The sequence below is a fragment of the Pelophylax lessonae genome (genome assembly GCF_965119305.1).
Source record: "Pelophylax lessonae genome assembly, chromosome: 2".
In the NCBI taxonomy this organism is placed as follows: Eukaryota; Metazoa; Chordata; class Amphibia; order Anura; family Ranidae; genus Pelophylax; species Pelophylax lessonae.
In genome coordinates this window covers 582,521,550-582,540,794 of record NC_138769.1, presented here as the reverse complement: position 1 = coordinate 582,540,794, position 19,245 = coordinate 582,521,550, and the positions used below count along the sequence as shown (strand labels likewise).

Genomic DNA, 19,245 nt, shown 5'->3' with positions numbered 1-19,245 from the left:
TACTATCAAGGGCCAGGTGTCGGCCGTGGCAGTCTAATTTCAACAACCCCTGAGCCATGCACTCCCTGGTGCCTACTTTTATTCAAGGGGTTCAACATCTGACATATGACTCCACCAGTGCGGTCGCCTCTACCGCCTTCAGGATCTGAACTTGGTGCTTTCAGTTCTCCAGAAGCCTCTCTTTGAAATTATTCGGGAGATTCCCCTGCTTACGCTGTCCCAGAAGGTGGCCTTTTTGGTGGCTATCACCTCTGCTCACAGGTTGTCGGAGCTGGCGGCGTTATCTTGTCGTACCTCTTATTTAATAAGTTCCATATAGATAAGGTGGTTCTTCGCCCATATCAGTCGTTCCTTTCTAAGGTAGTCTCTGATTTCCATTTGAATGAAGGCATTGTTGCCTTCCCTGTGTCCCAGGTGCAAGCATCCTAAGGAATTTGCTTTGTATGCCTTGGATTGATGATCAGGTGTATTTGGCAGCACAAGAACCAAAATGAAATGGCTATCGGCTCCACCTCCTCACAATTCAAAGCCATAGCCAAGTCTTTTTTCTTTTTCTTTTTTCTGTCTAGTGTCCTATTCCTGTAGGGGCAATATAATCCTATGGCTTAGGATACTGGAGAGTTATTTCCCCGCCAAACAAATGAGAAAATAGGATAGAGAGCTATGTTGTCAATGAAAAAGAGAAAATTATTTTCTCTGTCGCTCATTGACAGACGCAGTCCTCTTTGATTCATATCAATTGGGTTATGCTGCCCTCTACAGGAGTAGGACTAGGCAGAAGGAAAACGTTCTGGCTCCACCTTAGGGGCAGTCCCAGAGGGTATATCCTCTTCCTGTCTGCTGCAGGAAATCAGTTTTTTTCTGTCTAGTCAGGAGTAAGGACCTAAGCTCCTTGCTGGGATCTTTTGGTCCTGGCAAGATTTTTTAGAAAAAACTTTTTTCTTTTTTTAGGTAGTTGTTTTCTCCAGTTTTCCTGTGAGATCTTCAAGCAATCACGCCGGATCTGGGCGACGGGCTGGATGTTGAGATCCAGTGGTCACCCCAGCCGGCCTACGAGCGCGCGCAGGCCATAGCTCCGCGCGGGGTCGGCCGCGACACATTCAAGTAAGTATGCGAGCTGATACTCCAGCAGGCTTGGTTTGGGAACTAAACACTCTAAGCAAACCTTGGTTTAGGAGCTGACACTCTAGCAACCTTGGTTTAGGAGCTGACACTTCAGCTGGCTTGGTTTGGGAGCTAACACTCTAAGCAAACCTTGGTTTAGGAGCTGACACTCTAGCAACCTTGACTTAGGAGCTGACACTCCAGCAGGCTTGGTTTGGGAGCTAACACTCTAACAACCTGGGTTTGGAAGCTGACACTTCAGCAGCCTTGGTTTCTCTAGCAGATTGATCCAAGGAAGCCTGGTTCGATTTACCAGAGTATACATACAAGTATCCAGAGCAAAGGAGGTATAGCCTACCTTAGTGTGTAAATATCGCCATGCTCCCGCAGGCCGACAGGCCGCCATCAGCCGTTCCAGAGCCGGTCACAGGCCGCTGCACTGGAGGAGCCACGCTAGATCGGCAGTCCGCCGCCATTTTGTTGTAGACCGCATGTCTGCATTGCCTACACAGGCCGCCCGCAGGTCACGCAGGCCGCCATTTTTTCAAAGTCTATTGTCTTCTACATGGGGGCGGCCATGTTTGATGTGCCCAGCCGACCTTGAGGAGTAGCTGGGAACGCCGGTAGGCGTGCACAGGGGGCGGAGCCACTTCCTTTCACCCGGGAAACCTAGTACAGGACTTCCCAGTCTGCATAGGACAACGCTGACAGCAGTTTGATGAGGAAACTTCTCTACATCAGGTGGTGAGCCCTTGCGCTGGAGGATTACAGATAAAAAAAAAAAAGGTATTTTTTATTTAAAAAAAAAAGATTTTTTTTTTTTTTCACTGGCAAAGTGTCCTGAGTTAACATGGACCCTGCCACACATGTATCGCCACCTGATCCCCTCGAGGTGGCTGCAGGACCCTCCAGTTCCCCACTGACTATTGAGTCATTGTCAGCAGTTTTGGAAACTTTTGTATCCCGGGTGGAAGTGGCTTGTCAGGGACAGGGCGCAAGGAGCCCCATCTACCCCCATTTCATCTGAAAACTTCAGATTCAGAGTCTGAGCCTATCCCTGCAGTTGTAGGTACCTCATCTGGGGTTTGTGTCTCGGGTACTGTCTCTTCTGACAGTGAGGAGGATGTTTCAACATCTACCATAGCCCGAGAGGAACTGTTGGTAAACGCATTAATTGTAGCCGTTCGGGAAACCTTAGGACTACAGGTTACACCATCAGAAGTAGTTGATACTGAGATTCCATTTGGTACTAACGCGCCAAAATGGCGAAAGTATTTCCCTTACCCAAGTGTTTCGGTAATGTAATTAAGGTAGAATGGGGTCATCCAAAACGAGCCCCTACTATTTCCAAACGCATTAATAGGCGTTATCCGTTTGAGGAATCCCTCCTCAAGAAGTGGACAGTACCATCTATGGTGGATTCTCCAATCTCCAGATTGAACAAATCTACGGTTATCCCATTGGAGGATGCTCCGTCCTTTAAGGATCCAGAGGATCGTAAGGTGGAAGCCGTGTCTCGCGCCATCCTTTCCCTGATTGGGTCAGCTTCAGACCAGTAATTGCTATTGGTCTGGTTTCTCAAACTGTAACAGAATGGACCAAGTGGTTACGCCGGGATTTAGAAGGGAGTGATATCCCTCAGGCAGTATCAGATCTGTTGGAACAGATGATACAAGGGTTACAGTTTATCTGCGACGCTGCGCTAGACGCCACTCCATTATTGGGGCGAGCATCAGTCTCAGCAGTGGTTCTCAGGCGTAGACTGTGGCTAAAATGTTGGTCGGCAGACCAAGGTTCCAAGAAAGCTTTGGCTAATCTCCCTTTTCAGGGTGAGCGCCTATTTTGGGCCAACCTAGATGAGATTATCAAGGATCTCACTGGAGGCAAGAGCACTTTCTTGCCACAAAGTACTAAGTGTAAAGGACCTCGTCAGAGACGGGGGCCTTCCTTTTCCGCCCATAAGAAGTTTTTTCGCCCCACGGGCGAAAAAGCAAAGCCCTCCAAAACTCCTTCGGGAGATTCTTCCCTTCCAATATCCGACTGTCCCCGGATCGCTTAGAAGCTCTGCGGGGAGCGGTCATGGATTTACTGCAACAAGGAGTGGTAATCCACGTTCCTTGGACAGAGCGTTTTCAAGGGTTTTATTCAAAACTGTTTACAATACCCAGGAAAGAGGGTAAGGTGCGTCCAATTCTGGACTTAAGAGCACTCTATCTTTTTTTGTCAAGATACAAAAATTCAAAATGGAATCCACTTGCACAGTAGCAGCCTCCCTGCATCAAGGGGATTTTCTAGCGTCCATAGACATCAAGGATGCCTATCTTCACATTCCCATTTACGCAGGACATCAGCGTTTCCTGCGTTTTTCCGTAGAAGAGAACCATTATCAGCTTGCGGCGTTACCCTTTGGTCTCGCCTCAGCTCCTCGGGTCTTCACTAAGGTGTTGGCCCCAGTGTTGGCGCTGTTGCGTCAACGAGGCATATCGATTCTAGGTTACCTAGACGATCTGCGCCGTGCGGAGTCTCCGCAGATCTTGTTACAAAACTTAGAGATCACCATGATCTCTTTGCAAGAGTTCAGGTGGCTGGTGAACCAGCAGAAGTCTTCTCTGGTTCCCACAAGGAGGCTCGAATATCTGGGTCTAATTCTAGACACATCCAGGGCAAAGTATTCCTTCCGGCAGGGAAACTCCGGAAGATTCAATCAGCAATTCAGTTGTTACTGTCCGACAACTGGCCTTCTCTTCGGACTTGCATGAGGGTCCTGGGTTTGAGGGTGGCTTCCTTCGAATCAGTACCATTTGCCCAGTCCCATACCCGAATCCTTCAAGGAAGAGATTCTTAAATGGAATCGGAATCCAGAATCTCTGGACAATCGGATCCGATTGAGCGAGCGGACCAGGGAGTCTCTGGTCTGGTGGCTTCGGTCTCCGTTGCTCAGCCAGGGGAAGTCATTCTTCCAATATACTGGACGATTGTCACCACGGATGCCAGTCTATCCGGGTGGGGAAGAATTCGCTGTCAATTATCTGCTCAGGGGCTTTGGTCCCTGGAAGAGTCCAGGTTACCGATAAATGTATTGGAACTAAGAGCGATCAGACTTTGTCTGATGCATTGGATCGAGCAGCCAGGTGCGGATCCAGTCGGACAATGCCACAGCAGTGGCTTATGTCAATCATTTAGGGGGCACCAGGAGTGTCCTGGCGGCCATAGATGTGGCCAGCATTCTTCGTTGGGCGGAACGATTGTTCCAGCTCTCTCTGCGGTATTCATTCCGGGGGTGAATTGGCAGGCAGATTATCTCAGCCGTCAGATTCTGGATCGAGGGGAATGATCTCTTCATCCAGAGGTATTCCACCAACTGTGCCTCCGTTGGGGCACCCCGAATGGGATCTGTTGGCATCTCGGCTCAACAGGAAAGTGCGGAGGTTTGTGGCTCGCTCCCACGATCCTCTAGCAAACACCGCAGACATGCTGATCGCCCCGTGGGGGCAGTATCAGCTACTGTATGCCTTCCCTCCTCTCAAGTTACTGCCGAAGCTTCTTCGCAGGATAGAGGTGGAGGGAATCCCAGTTATCCTGGTACATCAGGACTGGCCTAGTCGGGCTTGGTACGCCGACCTGGTCAGGCTCGTCGCAGACGTTCCTTGGCGGGACCGCTCTTCCATCCTGCTTTATGATCGCTGGCTTTAACGGCCTGGCTATTGAGACCCAGGTGCTGAAGGACAAGGGATTGTCAGCTTCAGTTATTCCTACTCTAGTTAAAGCAAGAAGAGCGACTTCCAGAAAGATTTATCATCGCATGGAAGTCTTAGATTGCGTGGTGTGAATCCCTTGGGTTCCCTCCACGTTGCTATTCGGTGGGCTGAATATTGGCCTTTCTGCAACAGGGGGTTGTGTAGAAGCTGGCCTTGAGTGCTATCAAGGGTCAGGTTTCAGCATTAGCAATCTTCTTTCAGAAGCTTTTGGCTATTCATTCCTCGGTGCGGAATTTTATCCAGGGGGTGCGACACCTGGCTCCGCCAGTGCGCGCACCTTTACCACCCTGGGGTCTTAATTTGGTGCTGTCGGTTCTTCAGACACCTCCCTTTGAAAATATCAGGGAGATTCCCTTGCTTACTTTATCCCAGAAGGTGGCCTTCTTGGTGGCCATTACTTCTGCACTCAGAGTGTCAGAACTGGCCGCATTATCCTGTCGTTCCCCATATCTGGTGGTTCATAGGGATAAGGTTGTTCTTCGTCCGAATCCATCCTTCCTTCCTAAGGTGGTTTCAAAGTTTCATTTGATTGAGGACATGGTATTGTCTTCCCTGTGTCCTAAGCCCAGTCATCCTCGAGAATTCGCGTTGCATTCCGTGGATGTAGTTCGGGCGATCAGGGTATACTTGAATACTACGGATTAATTTCGTAATACGGAATCACTGTTTATGATCACGGATGGCCCTGAGAAGGGGTTGCCTGTTTTCTGCCGCGACCATCTCTAGATGGATCAGACAGACGGTGGTTTAGGCTTATTCTATTTAAGGGTCGGGATCCCCCGTTCCCTGTTAAGGCGCACTCTACGCGGTCGCTTAGTGTTTCCTGGACCTTCCGCCATCAGGCGTCAGTGGTTCAGGTTTTCAAGGCGACTACTTAGTCGTCGGTTCATACCTTTACAATATTGTATAAGGTTTATGTGATGGCATCGTCAGATGCCTCTTTTGGCCGCAAGGTTTTGCAGGCCGCAATTTGAGGAGACCGGCGGTCTACCTCGAGGGTTTTTTTCAGTTGGATTTTTATTTGAGTCTCATCCCTTTAGTCTGATGAGCCTTTGAACTTCTAGTTGGCACCGGTTGGGCCTTCTAGATTGGATTTGATTTTCGTCAATCCCACCCCTCATTTGTGGCACTGCTTTGGGACGTCCCAATTGATATGAATCAAAGAGGACTACGTCTGTCAATGAGCGACAGAGAAAAATGGATTTTTGTAAGATCTTACCGTAAAATCCTTTTCTCTTAGCTCATTGACAGACGTAGTACCCGCCCCTCTACTGTTGAGTTGGGTTGGGTTAAATTCTCTGACACTGCTTTGTGACAGAACTGATTTCCTGCAGCAGACAGGAAGAGGATATACCCTCTGGGACTGCCCCTAAGGGGGAGCCAGAACGTTTTCCTTCTGCCTAGTCCTACTCCTGTAGAGGGCAGCATAACCCAATTGATATGAATCAAAGAGGACTACGTCTGTCAATGAGCTAAGAGAAAAGGATTTTACGGTAAGATCTTACAAAAATCCATTTTTTCGGTAAGTCAAAAATCCCATTTTTATCACCCTTCACTGAAAGACGAAAGCTAAAATCAGTTTCATTGCAGGGACATAGAATTCACAGAGCATTATGGGTTTTCTAAAGATACAGTACACTAGTAGCTAGAAGAAGGAAGAACATGGAAAACATGCTGCTAAAAGATGCTGCAGTGCCATCATTTGGTTGGACATAATAGGGCAAAAAACTCCTGTGCAGTTAATATAATGTTAAAAATATAATATTTTAGCCTATGATATAGAAATTGTATTTAAACCCACTGTCCATAAGAAACAATTTTTTTTTTCCCCTCAAAAATATGTCCTAATCTTTTGGGCCAATTTATGTTCATCTTTTTTTTTTATTTTTTTACTGGCATATCCTACTGCATCTTCAATTTAACAAAATTTAGAACCAAATTTATGAAAACTCTAATTCCATTAACTGTTTTGTTTTTGGTTTAACTAGATGATTCAGAACTTCCAGGATGAGTCGTGCTTTGTGTTGGATTCAATGAAAGGTATGAAAAGACTCCTGCCTATTTTCTCAATAAATTTAAACGACCTTACTGATCAGTGTCTAAAATAAGATCTTGTGTTAGTTAATCATTTTCCAACCTGAACTTGAGGTATAAAAGTATAGATCTGGATACTTTGGGTAAAATATATTTTTTTTTCTTTTTTTTTTTTTTTCTTTTTTTGACCCTTTGCAAATAGAGGCATGCTGAGGGTGGGAGGGGTCAGGGAGGGCTGGATTTCCGCTTTCCTATTTCCGGTGTCCAATTACTTGCAGGAGAAGCATTAGGTTGTATTCACACGTTCTCATAGCAGGAACAAGCATTCCTGCTCTCCATTTTAAGCGATTTGCGTGCCATTTTGCTTGTCCCATAGGCCAGCCCATTCACTTTAATGGGCTGCCCTATGCACATTTGTCGCCTAAAAATAAGCTGCTAGTCCTTTTTTGGCAACAAGTTTTATGCAATTATTTTAAAGGCATGGATTGCACCCAAAAGTGCATTGATGCTCCAAGTAGTAGCAGCTGTGAATGTGTGACACAGGATCCGGGTTGAGAATAGTAACAGCTCGTCTAGATCTACCTAGTAGGTCAGGGTGTCCCTCCTGTAGAGGAGGGGAGCAGAATGGGTACCATTTACCCTTAAGGATTTTTCATCTCAAGTACAGGTGAGTTTTCATTGACTGAAATAGTGGCCCTAATGGGGCACAGCTCGAGTCAATGTTGATAACTTGACTGAATCAAAGGGCTCCAGGGGTGAGTGGAACCCAAGGAAACTGGGTAAGGTGTATTCATCTGTGCTGTATGTAGCACATGGGAGCTGGGAAGGAGCAGCTAGTAGAGGTGCCAGAGGCAAAAGATTAGCCTTGGAGTCTAAAGGGGTGCACCTGGATGTTCCATAAAGAAGGGGGGGGGGCGTCTACCCTCGCAGTAGAGAGATCCATTTTCAGTGATCTAAGCCATTCTGGCACAGTTTGACAGATTGGAGTCACAGCCAATACAGGACGAAGAGCAGAACCAGCAAGAGCAAAGGGAAATTTGAGACTGGATTCTAATTGTCAGTAAAATCCGCATGCGCTCTACCTGTATAGTAGCTTTCCTGTTAAGGTGTGTTACTAATGAATGAACTGTGGATATAGACCACTGTTTATCAAATTCAAAATGTAATGTATAGGTCTTTGCAGCTGTAGGATCTCTGGAAGAATCAAGACATGAGACAGCAGGCTACATCAATAAGGTCCGAAGCAACCTCTTTTAATTTTTTAGGTGAACGCAAGAGTGCTGTGCCCCTTTTGGAGACATAATTTTAGGAGTCTTGATAATGGGTTTTAGATGGTCACAACGATGGGTGTTCTGGGCTTTTCTAAGGGCCAGAGATTGGATCAAGGAATTTTTCAAATTTGGTCACAACCTCTGACTGCTTTAGAGGCTCCTGACAACAAGCTAGGGAATTCTGCCTAACGTTTGTGAAGCTGAAAGACTGATTATGCAAGTCCTGGGATTACAGGGTCACTGGTTTCCAGGTTACAAGCATTCGTTCCCTCAGGATACATAATGGGTGTCCTTGGAACACGCTTATGGGCTGGGGTCACCCATAGCAACAGGGCATGTTGCCTTATGTGGTGGTGACGCAACCAGCCCTGAAGGCTAGGTCTCAGGAACTCGCAAACCCAGGCAGTTAGTGCTGATGAGAGTTGGATGGCTGGAGGTAACAAGGTTACTGTAGACTGGCAGTGGAATCAGACCTGAGTTCCACATGGTGCTTTACAAAACAGGAACAGCACCTATTGATGGGAATGAGCCTGCAAGACCTTCCACCCAGTGGATGACACCTGCTGTTACCCCTTCCCTTAGTCCCCCAACATTAACACCTGCAGTAAAAGTGGCAATAGTGGGAACATTTAAATGCACCTAACAGCGCAGATGGTGAGGGTATCCCTAATCCTGAGAAGCCTTACTCTGTGAGACAATGCAGTGACTCTGGTCCCGAAATGCACTCTGCAGTTAACTTTTGGCAGTGCCTGAAGATTACATTTCAGGCTAGCCCCACACATCAGTTCAGCAGTGTCCGGGTGTAACACTCCAATGTTTCACTGAGCAAATAATCTAGATAGCTAGATACTACCGTAAGCGTTGCGGTGTTAAATCTTGATCAAAGTCAATGGAGGAAGAATACAAGGAAAAAATGAAAACTGAAGCAAGTCTAGCGAAGGTTCGATAAGAAACGCTACCATCCTCCTAGGACTGAAGCAAAAAATTGACACATGCTGGGTAGAGGAGTGGTTATTTTAGGGTGGGCCTACAGTGTTTTTTTAGCTGGTGTCCAATCCTTCTCTGAATGGAATGATGTATTCATCTATCTCAATGAGAGAGCAAGCCTGATTTTAATGCTGAATTTTTCAGCAGTGTCACGCATTATTGTTTGTCGTAGGGTGAGCTATTAAAACATTTCTGAAGTTAGCTTTCAGATGTCATGTTACTGCTTTCTTCTCTGTTCTCTTCTCTGAGAAGTGGTTTAATTAAACAGGTTTAACAGTAAACATAACCTAATAAAAATGTGTTCATATTTGTATCGATAGTTGCACTTTATAAATATACCAGGTCTTGGGAGCTACAGTTCATTATCACCATCTAGTGTCTGTTCTTGGAACATAAAGTATTTAGGCTTCATGCATACTGGACATTTTTACAGCTGCTGCTAGGGGCGTCTGGCATTTTTTTTTTCCTGGTCTCTAAACACCCCCATGTTAGCCTATCGGTCCATGCAGGCAGGAAAAAAAAAAAAAAACTGTCAGGGGACTCCAGGAGCAGCAGAGTTTGGGCAGAAAAACCGCTTGACGCTACTAAAAGCTGATAAAGGTGCCTAAAAGCTAGCGCTTGAGCATTCATTCCAATGATCCGAATTAATTTTCTCTATCGTTCATTGAGGACGCAGTCCTCTGATGCATATCAGTAGGGTTATAATGCCCCCTACAGGTGTAGGACACTAGGCAGAAAAATAGTTCTGGCTACGCCTATGGGCAGTCCTGGAGGGTACACCCTTTCTCTTCCTGCGTAGGATGTCAGTTTTAATCTGCCTAGTCAAGAGTAAGGACCTAGTTCCTTGCTGGGATCCTTGGTCCTGGCATACACGTGTTTTTTTTTTTGTTCTTTTTTATGCAGATAGTTTTTTAGCTAGCTTTTTTCTCTGGATTTTTTTCCTGTGAGATCTACAAGTAACTATGCCGGATCTGGGCGACAGCCTGGATAATCTAGATCCAGTGGTCACCCCAGCTGGCCAGCGAGCCCATGCAGGCCTTAGCTCTGCGCTGGGTCGGCCACGACATAGTCCCACTGGACGGGGTTAAAACCTATGTCGCAGCGTTCCTATTTGGCCGACAGCCTCCCCACTTCGGTGGAGAGGGGTCCTGTCAGGAGATAGCCCCCTCCTGTGTTCCTGGTACGGTGAGTAAACGTTCCCCCCCCCCCCCTCTTCTCTGGCGGATTTTGGTTAGGTGGACGCTGGCCCCTCCCTGGGATGGTCGGATCCTCTTATTCCTGGGTTTCCCTCTGTCCTGTTATGCAACTTAAGGTGGGGGTGCCTGGAGCCGTTTTAGGGGGGGGTGGAGCTCTCCCTTCACCCTGGTCAGTTCTCAATGCTCTCTTCCTTTTGGAAGAGCTTTCTGCTAAACGTGCAGACGTACTAGGGATGCAGATTGGGACAGTGGGTTCTGGGGGTCTGTCTTCTCTTTTGGGGGTTTTCAGGGCATGCCTGACCTTCGGGGGGGGGCTGTCTCGGATTCTGAGTCTGACTCAGCCGCTGCCGACGTGGGCCTCCCTGCCAGGTCTGTTACCTCGCGCCCTGCCTCCTCGGATACTGAGGTTGACATTTCTACCCTACCCCCTGCCGCGCAAGATACTGGTTGTTTCTGTGCGTGACACCCTGCAATTAGGGGAACGCATCGGCGGCTGGGGCGCAAGTTGCGTTTGGCACTCACATGCCACCCGGTGCAGCCTCTTTTGCTAGCATGCTAATATAAGAATGGTACCGTCCAAGACGTTCGCCTGGGGTGTCTAAGGGGCTGCTAGACGTTACCCCTTGAGGGGTCTCTGGTAACAAAGTGGACTGTGCCACCTAAGGTGGTCCCACCGGTCTCCAGGCTGAATAAGACTACCGTTATTTCAGTGGAGGAATCCCCGTCCTTTAAATACATGGGGGGGATAGGATGGCGGAGGCTGTGGCCTGCGATCTAGACTCCCTGGCGGGGTCTGTACTGAGAACAGTGTTAGGATTGCCCTTTCCACGCAGGCTCTGCCTGATGGGCAAAGTTCCAACGCCATGATTTGGTGAGGAGCAAGAACCTCCTGCCTTGGTGGTGCTGTTGGACCAGCTGGTGCAGGGCTGAACTATTTTTGCGATGCTGCGCTGGACACTGTTTCCTTATTAACCACCTCCCGCCCGCGCTATAGCCGAAAGACGGCTACAGTGCAGGCTCTAATTTCCGGGAGGCCGTCTTTAAACGGCCTCCCAGTAACAGGCTCCATGCGCGCGCATTAGGGAAAATCTGTGTCGGCCGTGTCCCTTGGATACAGCCAGTCACAGATCGTGGTGAATGGCCAATCACAGCGGCCATTTACCACGTGATCGGAACGTGCAATGAGAGATGATCTCAAATGTAAACATATGAGATCATCTCTCATCGCCAGCTCTCCTTCCTCACAAAGAGACTGCGTGTGAGGAAGAGGAGAGCCAATCAGCGGTAAGGGGACACAGAGAAATGTAATCAGGGCACTGATCACCAGTGCCCTGATTACACAAGAGGGAAATAAAATGCCATCAGTGCCCATAGTGCTGCCAGTCAGTGCCCGCTCATCTAGGCACTGATGGGCACTGACTAGCAGCACTATGGGCACTGATGGTGCTGCCCATCAGTGCCGCCTATCAGTGCTCATCAGTGCCGCCTATCAGTGCCACCTATCGGTGCTCATCAGTGCAGCATATTAGTACCTTCTCATCAGTGACACCTCATCAGTGCCGCCTCATCAGTGCCCATCAGTGCCGCCTCATTAGTGCATATCAGTGAAGGTGAAAAATGTATTTATTTTCAAAATTTACTCACAGAAAATGAGAAACTTTTTTTTCAAAATTTTCCATCTTTTTTTTTTTTGTAAGAAATAAAAAACCCGGAGGTGATTAAATACCACCAAAAGAAAGCTCTATTTGTGTGAAAAAAATGATAAAAATGTCATATCGGTGCAGTGTAGCATGACCGCGCAATTGTCAGTCAAAGCGTGAGAGCGCTGAAAGCTGAAAATTGGCCTGGGCAGGAAGGGGGTAATAGTGCCCTGTAGGCAAGTGGTTAAAAAGAAATAAATGCGGCGCCAAATAAATAAATATATACCAATCTAAACTGCAAGTGCCAGCACTCATACATAAATGATATAACGGAATATTAATAACGGAATATAAATAGTGTGCCAATATGTAAAGTGTCACAGTGGGCAAAGTGCACATGCTAAAACAATAGTGACAATAATTGTTAAATATCCAAGTGGTAAAATATATTAAAAATTCAAATATCCTGTGTTGATTAATCCAGCAGTCCCCTTACCATGGGAATGGAGCGAAGAAATCGTTCAGCCGATATTCTATAAGGCTCCGTTCACATGTTATGTTCACAAAAAATCGCAGGACGCAATATGATCCAAAGAAGCTCTTGTACTTTTTTGGTCGTAATGCGTCCCGCGATTTTTTTTTTTGCGCGATGTTACCGCGATTCGGCAGGCGGAAATCGCGGCAACATCGCTCAGCGTTTGGGGGTCTATTGCAAATCAACGGACAACGCACAGGCGTCCCGCGATTTGCAATAATCTCCGGATCGCGGGCGGAACCGCGCCGGTTCTGCCCGTGATCCATACGCTAACATGTGAACGGAGCCTTAGGACCTGAGTGCACACCAAGTGGGTCTGGCTCATTATAATTTGTGAGCCAGACTAGGAGGTGAGCGGCTACTATTTTACCTTATCAGCACCCAGAGTCACCTATATTGGGATTGGAGCACCAGCACTTTGTCCTACTTGCACAGAAGATTCTATATGGACTTGGCACATTATTGATAGATTTCACTATTTGAAGTTTTATTATATTTTACCACTTGGATATTTAACATCATTATATTCACTATTGTTTAAGCATGTGTACTTTGCCAACTGTGACACTTTACATATTGGCACATTATTGTTAATATTCCGTTATATCATATATGTATGAGTGCTGGGACTTGCACTTTACATTGGTATATATTTATTATTGACATTTAATATACCCACCCCTTTGGCGCCGCATATATTTCTATCTAATTGTCCACTGTGTTATGTGAAAGCACTTAAAGTGAGCAGCCATTGGAGTATTTATATTTCATTTAAACTCATTCGTTAGCACTCTATTCATCTCATCCTGGTGAGCGCTGATTTGGTTCACACTTAACGGTTTCCTTATTGGGTCACCTATCAGTTTTCGACAATGGTTATCCGGCGTATACTTGGCTGAAGTGTTGGTCTGCGGATCATACTTCTAGGAGGGCCTCAACACATCTCCCTTTTCACAGGGATCGCCTCTCTGGCGCTACCCCTGAATGACCTTATATAAGGGTCTCACGGGGGTAAGAATACTTTGCTTCCACAGGCTAACAAGGGTAATAACACTCGACGCGGACGGGGTCGCTCCGTTTGGGATCACAAACAGTTTTCTTCGTCCCTCGGGGACGGTCAATGAGGCTTAGTCCTTTAAGACTTCTGTGGGTGGTTCCAAGGGACCCTGGTTCTGGCAAACAAAGATTTTTTTTTCCAGACCTGCGGACGAGGCCTACTCGGCTTGAAGATGTGTCCTCACCCGTATATGGAGTGGGGGGACGTCTTGCCGGTTCACGGACCTGCAGCTGGCCCGGATACCAGACAGCTGGGTTCAGGAGGTCACGCAGTCCAGTTGCAAGATCAAGTTTCTCCAGTAAGGTTTTCCTCCTCTGTACGGCTGTCCCCAGATCGCTTGCTGGCGCTCTATGGGGCAGTACAGTTGTCAAGGCCGGACCTAATGGCCCTGGAATCAAGTCACACGAGGGCGGCTTCCCTACATCGGGGCTTTCTGGCCTCTATGGACATCAGAGATGCCTACCTTCACATCTTATGTGCAGGACACCAATGGGTTCTCTGTTTTTTCTGTGGGAGAGGATCACTATCGATAGGCATTACCCCTTGGTCTCGCCTCTGCTCCTCAGGTCTTCACTAAGGTGTTGGCTCCAGTACTGGTGCTGTTGCGACAGTGGGGTGCGTCGTTCCTGGGTTCCTCACCTTCTCCGTGCGCAGTCCCCTACGGTGCTGACATAGAATTTGGAAGTCACCATGAGAACTCTGGAGGAGTTCGGGTGGGCTCTGAACCTTCAGAAGTCATCCCTGGTTCCCTCCATGAGACTGGACTATCTGGGCCTGACTTTGGACAGGGTGCTTCTCCCTCCGTGAAAACTCTTGATACTTCATGCTGCGGTTCTGCTGTTGCTGTCCAGCACATGGTGGTCCCTTCGAACCTGCATGCAAGTTTTGGGACTGATGGTGTCGTCTTTCGAGGTGGTCCCTTTCGCTCAATCCCTTTCGAGGATGCCCCAGGAGCCAATCCTGCTCTAATGGAACTAGATTCCAAACTCTCTGAACATTCGGATCCAGCTGAGCCAGGTGTCCAGGAAGTCTTTGATCTGGTGGCTTAGGCCCCTGATGCCCAAGCAGGAACTCCTTCCTCTTATACTGGACAATTGTACCGCGGATGCAAACCTGTCCGGGTGGGGAGGAGTCCTCGGCAGGTTTTCTGCTCGGGGAGTATGGTCCCTGGAGGATCCAGGTTACCGATCAATGTTCTGGAGCTGTGAGCGCTCCGGCTTTGCCAAGTTACTGGACCGGGCACCTGCAGCTGTTCAGAGCGCATTCAATCGGACTATGTCACAACCGTGGCTTATGTCATTCACCAAGGGGGCACCAAGGATGTCCTTGTGGCCTTGGAAGTGACAGACCTTCTTCGTTGGGCAGAGCGCCTTGTTCCAGCTCTCTCTGCTGTTCACATTCCAGTTGTGGGTAATTGGCAGGCGGATTACCTCAGTTGACCGGCCTTGGATGCAGGGGACTGGTCCCTACATCCATAGGTCTTCCAGCAGTTGTCTTTGTTGGGACACTCCAGACGTGGATCTGTTGGCGTTGCATCTACAGGATAGTGCAGAGGTTTGTGGCCCGCTCCCGGGACCCTTTGGCGGATGCACTGGTGGCACCTTGAGTTCTGTCGTCGGCAAGAACATATACTAAGTTCAACATGAACGACACTGAGAAGTTTAGCATGGTCATCTGCGCAGGGATGACGCACACATAATTGTGAGAGCAATCACGGATGGCCCTAGGTCAGTATCGGCTGCTGTCTGCCTTTCCTTCTCTCAAGTTGCTGCCAAGACTTAGCAGGTTTGAGGAGAAAGGGATTCCGGTCATTCTCGTGGCTCCGGACTGGTCTCGCCAAGCTTGGTACATCGACTTGGTCGGGCTAGTCGCAGACGCTCCTTGGAGACTTTTTCTCAGGGAGGATCTATTGTCTCCAGGGCCTATCTTCCATCCTGCTTTGCGGTCACTGGCTTTGTCGGCTTGGCTGACAGCCATGTGCTGAAGAACCGGGGATTGTCTGCTTCAGTAATTCCCGTTCTGCTTAAAGCAAGGAAAGTGACTTCTAGGTTGATTTGTTGTCGTACTAGAAAGTCGTGTGAGTCTCTTTGGGCTCCACCTCGCTCTTACTCGGTGGCCGGATCTTTGCCTTCCTTCAATGGGGAGTTGATCAAAAGCTAGCCTTGAGTACTATAATGATTAAGCACCAGATGTATGTGTGAAACGCATCTACGTGACTTCATGTTGGTGTCTTTGGTGTCATCACTTGTAATATTTTGGAATTAAAAGAAATCTAAAGGCAACTGGAATTCTTGGATGTGGGGCTATTTCTTTTTCTACAAGTTTTCTACGGAGGCGGGCCGGGGCCAGCACTCTATGGGATACTCCATCTCCTAGCTATCACCACACACCTGGAGCAGCGTTCTCTCTCTTCACTATAAAGGGTCTGGTTCGGCTTTGACAATTTTCTGCCAGTGGCCGTGGACCGCCCGTTCCCTGGTATGTACCCTCTTCCAGGGGGTACTTCCGGTGTGACCTCCTTCACCAACTGGGGACCTTAATTTGGTACAGTCGGTTCTTCGAGAACCTACTTTTGCAAGGGTTAGGGGCGTTTCCCCTGCCTACCTTATCACGGAAAGTGGCCTTCTTGGTCGGCACTGGCAACATTGTCCTGTCGTCCTCCCTATATGTTCATGGAGACAAGTGGTTCTCGTCACTTGAACAAGGACATTGTGTTACTATCTTTGTGTCCTAAACCCAAACATCCTAAGGAATATTCACTGCATACTGTGGTTATAGTTCGGGGCAATCAAGGTGTACTTAACGAATACTAAGTCTTTTTGTAGGTCAGATTCGCTCTGTCCTCTTGGATGGCCCGAGAAAAGAGCTGCCTGTGTCTGCTGTGACGATTTCCAGATAGATCAGAAAGACGGTGGTGCAGGCTTATTCAATTAAGGGTCAGGTTCTACCTTTCCCTCTTTTGGCGCGTTCTACTAGGGCGCTTAGTGCTTCCTGGGCTTTTCGCCATCAGGCGTCTGTGCTGCAGTTTTGAAGGCGGCGACCTGGTCGTCTGTTCACACCTTTTCAAAATTTTATAAGGTGAATGTGCTGGCATCTGCAGATGCCTCTTTTGGCTGCAAAGTTTTGCTGGCTGCTGTTTGGAAGGTTTTTAGCCATCCTTGGGGGTGTTTCGGTTTGTTTCAGGTGGGCCTCATCTTGCTGTTCTGGTGAGACCTATGTGGCCTGGTTGGCTATGTTTTAGCCTTGGGGACGGTTTTTGTTCCGCTGTTCTCACCCCTCATTTGGGTACTGCTTTGGGACGTCCCTACTGATATGCATCAGAGGACTGCGTCCGTCAATGAACGATGGAGAACTGGATTTTTGACTTACCGTAAAATCCTATTCTCTTAAGTTCATTGACTGACGCAGTACCCGCCCCTCTTTTTTGAGTTGGGTTGGTGTTACTTCTCTGACACTGATACAAAACTGACATCCTATGCAGGAAGAGAGAGGGTGTACCCTCCGGGACTGCCCATAGGCGTAGCCAGAACTTTTTTTATGCCCAGTGTCCTACTACTGTAGGGGGAAGTATAACCCTACTGATATGCATCAGAGGACTGCGTCCGTCAATGAACTTAAGAGAAAAGGATTTTACGGTAAGTCAAAAATCCAGTTATTCTTGCCAATGAAATGAACACACAAGCTTGACGCCTGTAAAAAAAAAAAAAAAAAAACCCTAAAAGCTTGTAAAAGTTTTAAACACTTTTACAAGCGTCAGCCATTTTTTTCTGCAAAAACGCTGCTGGCTTTTAGAGGAATTAAGAAAAAAACTCCGGTGTGGATGTCTGAGGCCTTAATAGTTTGTTCAGCCTGTCCCACAGAGCCATGTAGTTTTACTTCTGTGGGCTTATTCAGACATATTTGCAGATGTATGGGTGTATAGATTAAAATATGTCTGTTTGCAACTGGGGTCCCAGCTGCTACATAGCTCCTCCCTTGGGAATGAATGGGAAAATACACTCTACATAAAATGTGTGTAAATGCCAGTACTTGCAAATAAAGGTGGATGTTTTACCTGCGCACATGCAAATATGCTTGAGAGCAATGTGTTTTTATGTGTCTGAAATATATTTTCCATCCTTTCTTGATTAAAAAAGGGCATGTTGACTGTCCTTTACTTGTCAGGACGAATATTAAAATGGCCATAGCGGTTTTGTATTTTAAAAGGCTTAAACTCACTGGCACATTTTAAAGCATTCCACTTGTCATTTTTTTTGGGGGGGTGGAGCGGGTGCCTAGTTTTGACAGGTACCCGCACCCACTTCCACTATGGCCGCCTAGGCGGCTTAAGCGGAAGTTTTCTCCCCCTCCCCTGCAATCTTCTGGGACACGTCACAGGTCCCAGAAGATTGCCCGTCTACTCAGCACGCGTGGCGCGACTCATGCATGCGCAGTGCGCGCACTGCTGTGAAGTTGCAAGCGGTCACAGCCGGTTGCCTACAGTAGTGATGGCGGGGAGAAGAGGGAGAGAACCAAGGCTCCCGCCGGCCGCATCACTGGACTGTGGGACAGGTGAGTGTGGGTTTATTAAAATTAAGCAGCTACACTTTGTAGCTGCTGACTTTTAATAAACTTAAAAGCCAGTGGAACTCCACTTTAAGGATAGCTATGCAAAAAAAAAAGCTGGCGTCAGATAGCCCTGTGCTAGTTTGTTAAGGTAGTTTTAAGTTATCCTAGTCATACAAACCCAACATGCTTATAGTGTGTTAGCCTTGCTGCCTGCTGTTCCCACAACTAGCACCTGGGTATGCGCAGGTCTGCTGCTGGCTGGTCACTAGGTGATGCAGCCAAATGCAGGCTCCACTCCGTTGTCCACAGCCTGTACAAACCTGGGTGCTCGTTATAGGAGTAGTATAAAGGATGAGAACATTGCAACCCGGCTAGACTGTGTATCAGTCTGATACCAATATGACATTTGAATCTTTAAACCACTTGCCTTCGGGGCCAGTTTTGACTTTGCTCATAGGTGGAAAAATCTGTTTGTTTTTGTTTTTGGTTTTGTTTTTTTTTTTTGTTTTTTTGCTTTTGTTTTTTTCTAAAAAAGATTACTTGAAACCCCAAGCATTGTATATGTTCTGAAAGCAAAGGCCCTAGAGAATATAATGGTTGTTGCAATGTTTCATGACGCATGATATTTGTGCAGCGATTTTTATCAAATGCTCACTTTCAGCAAAAACACTTTACTGAATTTTAGTGTACACAAAAACAATAAGATACCCAATTTCTTTCGTTCATTGATGAACACAACTCTCAATTAAGTACCATATGTTATATTGCCCCCTACAAAAGTAGGACACTAGGCAGGCCGCTGATGGTGGTCCCGTGCCCTCTGTGGCTGTTGCCAGGGATACCTCCTGGTAGCTTCGTGTGGCAGCCATTTTGCCGGGGTCAGCGATATTTCTTTGGGGCCTGTGTGGTTCTAATGACCGCCAGCCGTGTTTTGTGTAGTCTGGCAGCCATGTTTGGTTGGTCCAGGCGTGCATGTGGAGCGGCGGCCATGAGTGGAGCCTCTGGGCGGCGAGTTTGGCTGTGGGAGCGCCTCCTTTTCCCTTGGTGTTGATTCGTGTTTGCTTTTCACTTGGACGCTGCGTGTGGATACTAAGCGATCTCTGGTGCAGGCGGGT

The 19,245-nt window shown here is 47.5% G+C and overlaps 1 protein-coding gene across 4 annotated transcripts in view; it reads left to right on the top strand.

The window, feature by feature from the left end:
• TFCP2 (transcription factor CP2) overlaps nucleotides 1–19,245 on the top strand; it is a 284,340-nt gene that overhangs the window by 245,095 nt on the left and 20,000 nt on the right. For all 4 annotated transcript variants that reach the window (XM_082246598.1, XM_082246597.1, XM_082246600.1 and 1 more), the window contains one exon: nucleotides 6,851–6,902. In XM_082246598.1, the coding sequence (XP_082102724.1) occupies nucleotides 6,851–6,902 (52 nt within the window). The remainder of the gene's footprint in view (nucleotides 1–6,850; nucleotides 6,903–19,245) is intronic.